This window comes from Manacus vitellinus, unplaced genomic scaffold (genome assembly GCF_001715985.3).
Source record: "Manacus vitellinus isolate BGI_N305 unplaced genomic scaffold, ASM171598v3 scaffold_5_pilon, whole genome shotgun sequence".
In the NCBI taxonomy this organism is placed as follows: Eukaryota; Metazoa; Chordata; class Aves; order Passeriformes; family Pipridae; genus Manacus; species Manacus vitellinus.
The window spans coordinates 6,426,082-6,437,243 of record NW_021940682.1 but is presented as its reverse complement, the minus strand read 5'-3'; the positions used below and the strand labels follow the sequence as shown (position 1 = coordinate 6,437,243).

General features: G+C 39.4%; 1 protein-coding gene across 1 annotated transcript in view; it reads left to right on the top strand.

Annotated features, from left to right (window-relative positions):
- Window positions 1-11,162, top strand: part of WNK1 (WNK lysine deficient protein kinase 1) — a 104,838-nt gene that overhangs the window by 3,967 nt on the left and 89,709 nt on the right. Inside the window, exon 2 of the mRNA XM_018080294.3 lies at window positions 3-319. Within this exon, the coding sequence (XP_017935783.3) occupies window positions 3-319 (317 nt within the window). The remainder of the gene's footprint in view (window positions 1-2; window positions 320-11,162) is intronic.

Sequence of the window (11,162 nt, the reverse complement as noted above, 5' to 3'; positions counted from 1 at the left end):
AGAAGGACAGGCTGCTGAGGAGCCCCCAGCTGCCAAGGATGCCGCCCCGCTGCTGCCCAAGGAGGAGGAGGAGGGGGACGAGGCAACTGCGCTACCCCCTACCAGTGCCGCTGGCAGCCTGTCAGCTGCCACCCGGGAATTCGAGGAGCGGAGAGCACAGCAGGAGGACATCGAAGAGCTTGAGACCAAGGCGGTGGGCATCTCCCCGGATGGCCGCTTCCTGAAGTTTGACATCGAGATTGGAAGAGGCTCTTTCAAAACTGTGTATAAAGGACTGGATACGGAAACCACCGTGGAAGTTGCCTGGTGCGAGCTACAGGTAAAATAAACAAATAAAAATTGTGAATTACCAGAGCACAGTCACTCTCCCAGGTGCTAGGCTCTGTGCTTGAAGGAGGTAAAACCCACCAGCTTGAGGTTGCTTAATTCAGAGGGAGCTGCAGACTTTACCTGGGGCAGTCCTTTGGAAGAAGGGTGCAGCCTTTCCTTGGAGTCAGTTTGCCTTTTAATTATTTTAAATACTGTGCTCTCTGAAGAGTGTTTTAGGTTTATCATCACAAAATGCACCACAGTTGTGTTTCGTATAGCGTCTTGCGTTTTACGCCTCCAAAAGGTAGCTTGGAGGATTGTAAAAATACTTGTGTACAGCTTCAGGGAGGCTGAGGGGAAAATGTGTACGTAAATGTCAGCTTGAGCTAGACCTAGCTTTTCAGAATTTGTTTGGGTGTTTTTTCTTTAGGAAAAAATACTAAAATGTTAATTTCGTGTGTTGTGGCAGTGGATTCCTGTAGGAGGTAACTCTAGAATATACACAAGTCATGTAGTGTTTCACACCATTTAGTTTTGCAAAGCTGGATTTTTTCATTCCAAGTTCTGAGGTTCATACTTGTTAATAGGCACAAGGAAAGAAAGAAATTCTCTTCTTTCTGAAGCTCTAGAAGACCCCCTGAAGTTTAAACTTCCCAAATGACTGGTGGGTTAGACTGGCCTAAGACACTACTCTGTTACCAGGTTTCTAGCCTGAGCAGAGCCAGAGTTCAGTAGGAGTCCAGTCTCACGATGGCAAGAACAGCCTTAGTTCCATTCGAGTCAGAGCTTGTGTAACTGAGACGGAGGTTGCTGTGCAACAACCTTAAAAGAAGTGGGAAGAACTTGGAGTACCAGGAGCAAATACCTGGTGTAGTAGTTTGTTTTCAAAGCCTCAGCGTTAAGTTAAAAGGTTAGTGCTTGTTTCTTAGTGTTGGGTTTTGGTGCAGTTCATAGAGACGCTGGTGTCCTTCATCTTTGTTATTGTTTGTGCTTCCATCCAATTTAGGACAGACAAAAGAGCATTGGGTCAAAGTCCTAAAAGTCTTTGTAGGGTCTTTAGGCAGTTGGCTGCTCACAAATTATTGATTGGAGTAACTGCACCAAAACTTTCTCAAAGGCAGTTTTAAATCGGTTCCAGTCAAGCTGAGGGAATTAAGAGATTTCTTGATTTGTATTCATATTTGCCTTTGCTCAAGTGTTCTACCAATATCTTGGTTCATAATGTTATTGCCATTATTCTGTGCTTACTGACTGTGGAAGAAGGTTTTCTTTGTGACCCTTAAGCATGCCCTGCTCTTCCATGCTAGCAAGGTACTTGCTATGGTGGTGTGTTTGAGCATTAATTTTAAATTAAAAGTGAAATGATCAAGTGTTGGGCTCTGCTGAAGCTTTACTTGTGCAATTTGAACTGTGAGGGTAATAATAATCCACCAAAGTGATAGGACTTTTATTTTAAATTTTAATCTTTGCAGTTTTCGAGTTCTCTGACTTTAACCCCTGAAAACCGTTTTTATCTTCACACTTTACTTACTTATCAGAAACTAATGTCACCTTGGCTCAGTTGTTTCTCACTAATGTTGCCTCTGTTGAAGTGTCTGAATCATCATCGGTACCATGTGGACAAACTGTGTGAAGTACCTTCTTTGTAGGAATTTAATAAAGAAACTCATTTATGAAGGGCATGTTGCTGATTGAAGAATTTCTTGAGTAGTATTCAAAATGACAGGTTACAAAAAGCATGAATGAAAATATTTGTAAGGGAGAAAATACCTGATGTTTTGCTCAGAGGTTAACTGCATTCATTACAGGAGTGCCTTGTGGGTTAAGTTATTCCAAAGTCTGTAGTTTCCCTCTCATAAGGAGACTCAGTACAAAGTGACAAGTTTGAAAAAACAATGTAAATTTTTTAGCTGTTAAAAGTATTTGCTGAGGGAGCTTGATTCTACAGCTAGTAGAATACTTTAAGCTTAAGTCTTATTGTTTGTGTCTAGAAAGAAAAGGAGGAATTTGGTATTTATTGGTATGGTGGGTATATCCTCCTCTTTCTCTAGGAAAATATAATTGTTGACAGGTTGATATTTGTTATGCATGGTTTGTATCAAAAGACAATCTGCTTTCACAAAGATGGACTCAGATGTTATTGGTTTTTCCAGAATGCCATGGGTTGAGGATTGGTGAACCTTCAAAGCATAATTATTTTATTAGGGAAATGTGAATGATTTTCTTCCTTGCTATATTACTGTAACCATAACTAACTGATGGTTACTTTTAATTGTCCTGAAATAATGTTCCTCAGCAATAGCAGAGCTTTTCTTCTCTGTGTTCATGCCAGCAAGCATAGGCATCTGGGGTGTCTCACCTCCCTAGAGTCTTCCAAACAACTCTACTGAAGATTTTGTGATGGTCTCTGGCAGAATGACTTTTTAATGCTGAATAATGCAACTCTACCTCATTTCTATGTATATGCTCTATATGAATAAAGACTAAAAAGTCTATCAATCTGCTTCCTTTCAGAGGAAGTTTGGAGGCTGTGTGTGAAATACAGCTTGTGTTCCCAAGTTGTTGGTGTTACTCTGGGGAATATTGCTCTATATCCTTAAGGCTCTTGGATTGCCTTGTAATTCCCTTTTTGCTTGATGTATGGAACTGTGCAAGAAATAGGAGGAAGAGCTGAAGTTCACTGGGTCACCAAATAGTGCTCTTAGTATCTCCAGCAAGCCAAGGTCCTGGCCAAGACTCTAGTTTGCCTTGATCTGTGGAAGATGGGTCAAGTTTGCTGAATGTAACAAAAGCCCAACACAGGTGTGACTGATGGACTATCCCAGTGTACTTCATGACTTGTCTATATGAAGCAAATTGTAGCAGAACCTATTTGAAATATTGGATGCAGGTATTTTAAATGTGATTTATTTGCCCTGCTGTGAGCGCAGTGGAGCTGTGAAGAGCTCAGCAGCAGCTGCTTCATGCCAGTGCTCAGCTTCAGTTGCTGCAAGGAGATTGTTAGTGTAGTGTTAGCCTTCAAATACTTTTATTCCCCTTGTATATATTCATCTCAACTCTAGTTATTCTGAGTCAAGTGTGCCTCCTACTGTTGTCATTAGCACATCTCATAAATTGAGTGAAATAGTAGGTAGGGTTACTGCTTAAATGGTCTTTAAATAGATAGATGTTGGCAAAAGTGGTAACTACTGCTGTTTTCTATTTTAATGTAAAATAACTCTTCCTGTACAATTGTGTTCCTGGTTAGTCTTTCTGAATCACTTTTGAGCAGTGAGTCGTTCATCACCTCTGCACAGTTCAGGCAACATTGTGGCTAAAATGTGATGCCTGCCCTGTTGCATTGTTTATCTGTGCAAAGCAATACTCTTATGCCAAAAGTAGCAAGACTCACGTAGTTGACTGTAAAAGCCAAATCTTAGTGCTACTGTGTCATCCCTCTGAGGCCCTGTGTGAGTTGGTTGTACATCAAGATTGTCATTTAACTTCTGATTTAGAGAAGAGTACAGTCACTTGCTGGACTGCAGAATCTTGTATCTAGAATTATTGTTCTGGGCTATGTCATTCAAATTAGTAACTTTTCTAATATGAACGTGTGCTTGGTGATTTTTTGAACTGTATATTTGTCAGGCATGCAAAGGCTTATCTTCTTTCATTTGGACAGTGTGTTCCCTTAAAGGCAGCACGATTTATCAACTGTTATTAGAAAGATATTTGCGTTGGTTGGAAATCCATTCTTGGTAAACTGTGTACATTGGAGAACAGCACTGCTTGTCTGGTATGTGCTGTGTCCCTCCTGTGCTTTGTGTTCTTTCACGGGAAGGGTGAGTTTGTCAGTCAGCAGATACAATTCACAAATGTGTTGCCTTGCTGATATGTTGCTTTGCCATTCTTACCCTGGCTTCAGTGCAGTGGCAGTCAGGTTATTGTGCTTAACACGTGAGCTGCTGAAGGAGAAAAGGAGCTTGAGGGCTCTCCCTAAGCAGCATAGAGCTTCTGGGGGTAAGAAGTGAGTTGGATGGGTGGAAGTGGTGCAAGAAGTGTTTGTACTGGTTCCTACTTGGAGGGGAAGCTGAATATGAATTTGGCTGCCTTTAGTTATAAATCATCTGAGTAATAAACTGGTGTAGGGTTACATGTGTGCAAGTCTGTTGCAGATGTTTAACTACAGACCAAGTGTGGTGTACAAGCACTTCAGCTTGCTAATGGATTTTTCTTCATATAGGCAGTAGCACTGAAAAATGAGTTGAGAACAAGCATAATGCCATAACTGAATGTGAACCATGAGATTCTGTAGTGCACTGTGGTAAAATGATAATGCCACTAGTTGTCACTTTGTTGCAGGAAGCAGTGAGGTACTAAATAATATTTCCATCTGTCAGAATTTGTCTAAGTCTAACAATGTTAACTTAAACTCACAGTGCAGGAAGTTGCTTGGATACGGTGTATATCTTCTTTTAGTGACACTTCAGATTTAACTATGCCCATCTTTATCTTGTAGACTTAAAACTATATTTAATAGTGATTTTTAGGTCAGCAGACAACAATGGAATGTAGTTTCTATACTCCGGAGTATAGACTCCACTGCAGGCTCACCATGATAAATATCAGCTTGCTGAAGTCCATGTTTAATTCTTAAAATTCTCTTTGCTTTCTGGACTGGCTGAGCTGAGAATGTTTCAGAAGCTGCATGTTCAAGTCTGACAACCAAAAAAGGTCTTGTATCACATAACTGTGGCATCCTGTAGTGTCTTTTTTTTAAAAGCTGGCTGTATATTGCTCACTAGGAGGCCCGACTGCAGAGATAGTGGCTCTGATGCACAATTGTGTAGCTACATTAAGGCAAAATGGAAAACCAGATCAAGACCTTTCTGCAGTGAGAGGAAGCTGAGGAGTAGGGACCTGGAATTCATTGTCAAGGGCTACTGGCAGAAGATTACGTTCTGCTAGTTCTGGAGAAATAGTCAGCATCCTGAGACAACTATGCCTTCTTTGAAAACTCTGACTGTGTTTTAGTTCTGAATATTTAAAAATACTTTTTGTAAGATTCCTACTGGGAGATCAAGTCTAATTTGGTATGGTGGCTCCCATGCCTACCCAGTACTTCACATCAGTGTTTTTAATACTTTACTAGTCTGTGAGCATAATTACATGTGGCTACAGCAGCAGTGTGCCTCCTGTTCATGACTGCTCCTGGGTCAGATGTATAATTGTCACAAATGTCGATTAATCAAGATATGTGACAATCTGTGAACATCCTTCTGTCCTTATTAGCTCTTCTTCTGTTTTCAGCTCTACAATTTCCAAAATACTGATAGTAAAAAGCTGTAAAACCGTAAGTGTTCAATGGGTTTATAGCACTTTCAGGTTATACTGGATTTCCAAGTGTCTTGAGGTGTGTGCACACAGGAAGCTTGAAATTTGGGGCAGTAAGGTCTAAATTTTCATTAGTTTTCTATGTCATAGGGTAGAACAAGTTACTGGTACTTAGGGGCTTCAAATCTCCGATGTGAAAGTTTCTCCTTTGGCTAAGGAACAAAACCCAGCCATATTCCTGAGTGTTTGTCCTGTAATTGATACAATTGACAACTTGATAAATGACATGGGAAAGGAGCCAGACTAATTACCTGCAGAAGTATAAACAGTAGTCAGGCTCCCTCAGACTTGACAAAGGTGACCCTGAAAGAGAGAAGGGAGCTTTAAAGTACATTCTGGAGCTGCAGCTGTTAGGAGACCTCTACTTAGGAAAATAATCTTACCTCAAAGGGATATCACTTTTGGAGATGGCCGTGGTTCAATTTGTAACTGGCTGGTTGTGAGGCAATAAAGATAATCGGATAAGTGCATTCTGAAAATGCAGCGTTTTTTATGGGAATAAACAGGCTCTTATTTGTCAATTCGTGTGGGTTTGAGAGGTGCAGAATTAAATCTCTTAAATGAGATTTGTTTGGGGCTGTTGTGCTTTAAAACACTTAGCTTCGTAACTAAACTTTTGAGAGTTAAGGAAAAGTACCAGGACTATGATCTTTTCTTGAAAGAGGGGAAAAAAAAAAAACCCCACCTGATAAAAGCTCCCTGGAGACATCCTGTATGGAGTCCTTTGAGAGCTGTCTAGCAGAGTAATAAATAAAACAAGCAGTAATAGATCTGTGGTAGTCTCCATGGATGCAGCGCATGGTACAGTGCAGTTTCAGTGCCTTTTGGTTAGCAACATCCCTCTGGGCCACATGTTCTATTTCTTATTTTGTCATTGTTGGCTTTGTTTCATAGAGCAGCTCATTGAACATCCCAGCTCTGACTGACACCCAGGTTCTCCTTACTGCATGTGACAGAGTTTGTGTGAAGCAGTGGCAGCCTTGATGCTTCCTGTCATGCATCTCCTCAGAAACTCTCATTTCCTGTAAAGATTACCAACCTTTTTTTCGAGATTACTAATTTGTTCTTTCAAATCAGGGGTGACTTGAAATGAAAGTTGAGTATTTTTCAGTTTTGGCCTTTAAGTTCATATTTTCAACTTTGTCTTAGTCTACATAATGGATATAGCATTTGAGTTATAAGGAAGATAATAAATACCATGTAAGTTTGCTGTGCTCCTGCAGCTGGGCAGAGGACTTTCTCTTGGCAGAGCATGTGTTTGTGTGGGGTTTTTTTTCTTTTTTTTTTTACTTGCAGATGGTAGAAAGTTACTGGTTTTGACTCTTAAAACTTCAGATAATGATACCATGGTTTTAACTTGATCATGATGTGTGTACACCACGTCTGGAAAAACACTCTTCCAGTATACTTGAAACAATTTCTCTTCTAAATAGGAGGATTTGTAGTGCTGAAAATTGATTTCTTGGAGTAGTTGAAGGCTTTTATCTAACATGAACCATCTGCAAATCTTTTCAAGTCTAGTGTATAAATTTGTGTCCAGATGAATGAGACTCAAATTTTATACTGACTTCTTAAGTATTTTTGTGGAAGCTGCTTACAGCCCCTAGGACTGTCTTATAGCTTATTGTGACAATCATTTGGGGTATGTACTTAATCTTACTTAAAAAGTGTTAGAGTATTTTATGGTCAAGATACCACACATATCCTTCTTTTTACCCTATTTCCAGCTTCCTCAGTATATTTGCAAATTGTCATACCAACATTTCTCAATGTGTGGTTTTGGTTGCCTTCATTCCACGTGGGAGAGCTGGGGGAAGGGAAGAAGTGACTAGAATTGAATCTGTGCCTCACTTGAGGTCATCTTTGAGAGAGGGAGCTTGTTCACTTCTTGTCTTGTGGGCACAACCTGGAGAACACTCCTTAACTCCATGCTACAGAGGATAAACTTTGTGTTAATAATGTTCTGTGCTATGCAGTCCTCTTGACCCAAAAGGAGATCCATGCAGTGAGATCATCACAGATCTTTTCTAATAAGCCAGAATAAAATAACTGGGATGGCATGCAGTGACCAGAATTCAGATCAGTTCTCAAACATACTTCTGAACTTCATCTTGGTTGTCGTTTTCCCCTGGTGGTGGCAGGTGCATTGCACGTACCCAGATTATTCTGAAGCACTTCCAGATTTGCCTGGGGAATTCCAAGCAGCACTGTGTTACTTTGCCTGGATCTCAAGCAACTCAACATGCGCTCAGTTTATTTTTCGGCAAAGGAAACTGCAACCTGATAAAAATTGGAACTGGTGGTGTTAGAATATCATAACCTTCCACTAACTGTGTAAATATTAATATGTGTCCAAAGCAGTAAGCAGTTTTTTTGAGGATAACTCATTCTAAATCACTCAGAGGGACAAACTGCTGAGTTTGTGTTTGTCCTTTTTGGTCTAAGCAGAACCTTTGGGAGTGCTGCCTGTATACTTAGAATCTAGAAATCCTCCAGAAAGTATGTTGTATATTGGTGGCTGTCTACCTGGTAACTAAAATGTCCATGAATTTTCAAAGTGACATGTCAAAGACACTGGAATGAATGTGTTTTAATGAGAGGATGCTATTTTTTTTTTTTAATTTTTGTTTTTGGTACTCTGTGTGCCTGAGAACATGATTCTCTGAAGTGATCTGGTTCATTTGTTGGCAATGATATCAGCAATATACAGACAGCAATTCTCTGAAGTGTCTGTTCTCAGGACAGGATCACTGTGGTGCCTAATGTCTAATTTCACAGGTGGTTGGCAGGACTCTTAGCATGTTAACAGGAAGATGAAAACACAGAGGAAGCTTTGGCAACTCTGATAGCATCCACATCACAAGTGAGATTTTGAGCCATAGTCCAGAGTGGTTCTGATTCTGTTGCCTTTGTTAAATAAGCAGTCATTGGTAGAACCTTTCAGTAGCTATCCACTGAACTTCTGCTTTTCTGCTTTAGTAAGATAGCAGATGGCGTGGAAAATAAGCTTTATTAGATCTCTTATGTGAGGTAGAAGCTCTGTTGTTTCTGTTTGGCTGTTCTGGATCATCCTTTTCATCTGCATGTTTCAGTCACTTCTAGTTTCATTGCATCGGTAGCTGAAGATAGTTCTGATAGCAGATTTGAGACTAGCCACAGAAAGCAGGAAACTAGAAATGGAAAACCCCAATTATGTGATTGTGAGTTTATTGCCACCATTTAAAAGATTTTGAAAAGGAGTTCTGATCTCTTTGTATGTAATTGGGGCAAATCTCAAACAGCTATGCTGAACTAAATGAAAGGACAAAGCTGATCCCAACAGTTATGTGCATTTTGTCTGGTTTTGGCCAGTTAGTAGAGTCTTATGATAGTTTAAAACTATCCAACTGATGGGGTTACCCAGTTTTCCTTGGACACTTTCCTCTCCTAGGGTAACCTGTGACTTGTTTCTTCTTTGCTGATTGTTGCTGGCAAGTTCATGACCCCTGTCTGAATGTTTTTTTGACCGCTTCTATCCTGGGATAGACTAATGATATACAAACAATAACCCACAAATATTGCTATTAAAAGCTTCAGCATATCCAGGCTGATTATCTTAAGGATCTGCAAATCTGTGTACAGTTATGTAATATGCATCTGTTAATGGCAATTTCTGAACTGTTAGCAGGTTTTGCTTAAATATTGCAAAATGTTACCATGTCTGTTTTCAAATCTGCTCCTTTTAAATGAGACTTTTATTCTTACAAATATTTTCCAACATAGAACTATATTTGGTTTGTCTCGTTCTTTATTCAGCTGCTTATGATATGCTTTCATTTGGGCAATGTAGATTGTCTGTGTATAAAATGCAAGATGCTAAATTTATGTGCTCTGTTTTGCTATAGCTGATTTGGACTCAGTCTAAGAGTCCTCCTTAAAGAAAAAATGTGGTGAGTTAGACAACTTGAGTTGGAGAGTTCTTGAAGCAGTCTGTTCAGATAAGTGTCCTTCAGTAAGAAATACTGTCTGAAAAGTGATTGATATTTTTTTTTTGATTGATATATTTTTTTTTAATATTGCTCTCTCTGGATGTAGACAAGTAGAGATTGACAGTATGTAGAATGCTCTTTGAGGGCATGTTTTTTGTTTGCATTTAGCATCGTTTGGGGCTTAGTGGGTTGTTAGGTTTGCCAGGAACAGTGTGCTAAAAGTGGCAAAACTGCAGAAATGTCTGATACAAAAATAAGACTTTAGTTTTAGAATTTTTTTTTTCCTGTGGCTTTTTCTACTTCCTTTATGTGCATCTTGAGCTTCATTCTGCAGACTCAAAAGCAGAAATGCATTTTAGGTTATCTGTGCCAGGTGGGGGGTGGTGGTGAATTACACAGGGCACTTGAATTTGAAATTTTTTTGCCTCTTGATGGCAACTGTGAGCCAGTTAAGGTGATGGTAGGATTTTTTCTGCTGATCTTATTGCACAAGCCTGAACATATCTGAGAGGTTCAGTATTTACCCTTGGGAACAAAAAAAAAGGTGAAGAGCTCTAGGGTGCTGCTGAAGACATAAAAGTAGTGCCTGAGTGTACTGCACGTGTCCTATACCTGAAGATCTGTCATAAACTGTCTTTAATACTCAAGTTTCCTTCAAGCATTTCAATGCAACTGAACATAGCTAAATGCAGATGATAACACTTACTCCAAATAGGAAAAATAGCCAGTTGCCTTGTCTGTATCTTGGGACTATGGTTCAATAAAAATGTTTTTCTTTCTCCCAGTGTGAAATCTTCTCAAATTTGGGTGAATCCCAGAAAACTTAGCAGAGTTGATGTTTGATTTATTTGGTGTTGGAGACTCTCAAATCTGTTCCTATTTTTGACTTAAGCAGCTTCTTCTAAGGAACTTTGAGAGTTGAAAAGGCATTTACAAGACAAGATGAGGAATAGCAAAAAATCTGGACCAGTTTTACACCAGTGTAAAACAGTGAATTGATTGCTATGAACAACTAGTTCATGAAAGTATCATTAATGTAATACTTGTATTAATGTTTGTGGGTTTCTTCACTGGTTTTTGCTGAAACACCTTCCTTTGTATTCTTAGATTAGTAATAATTTATGGAATAAGGTACCTACTGTTGACATGCCTCAGTTTCTCTTTTTTTTTTTTTACAGACTTGCAGATTAAATAATTGTGTAATATTCATGAACATATAGAGTCATTTTATGTATGTATTCAGACTTTGAGCTGCAGAAGGGCAGCAGCCAGTAATGACGAGCATTTTGTTGTGGGTTTTTTAGTATTTTGTAATAGACTGCAAACCTGCACATTTCATCTTTGTAAAACTTTGTGACCATAATTTAGGTGTTTGAAAGCATTTTTTTGGAACTGGAGAGACATCAGTCCCAAACCAGCATCTGTGGCCTAGTTAGTGGTAGATGATTAACTGTTCCAGAAGGTTTCCTGGATCAGTTTTCTAAGATATACAGTTGAATAGGTCTAAAGTGT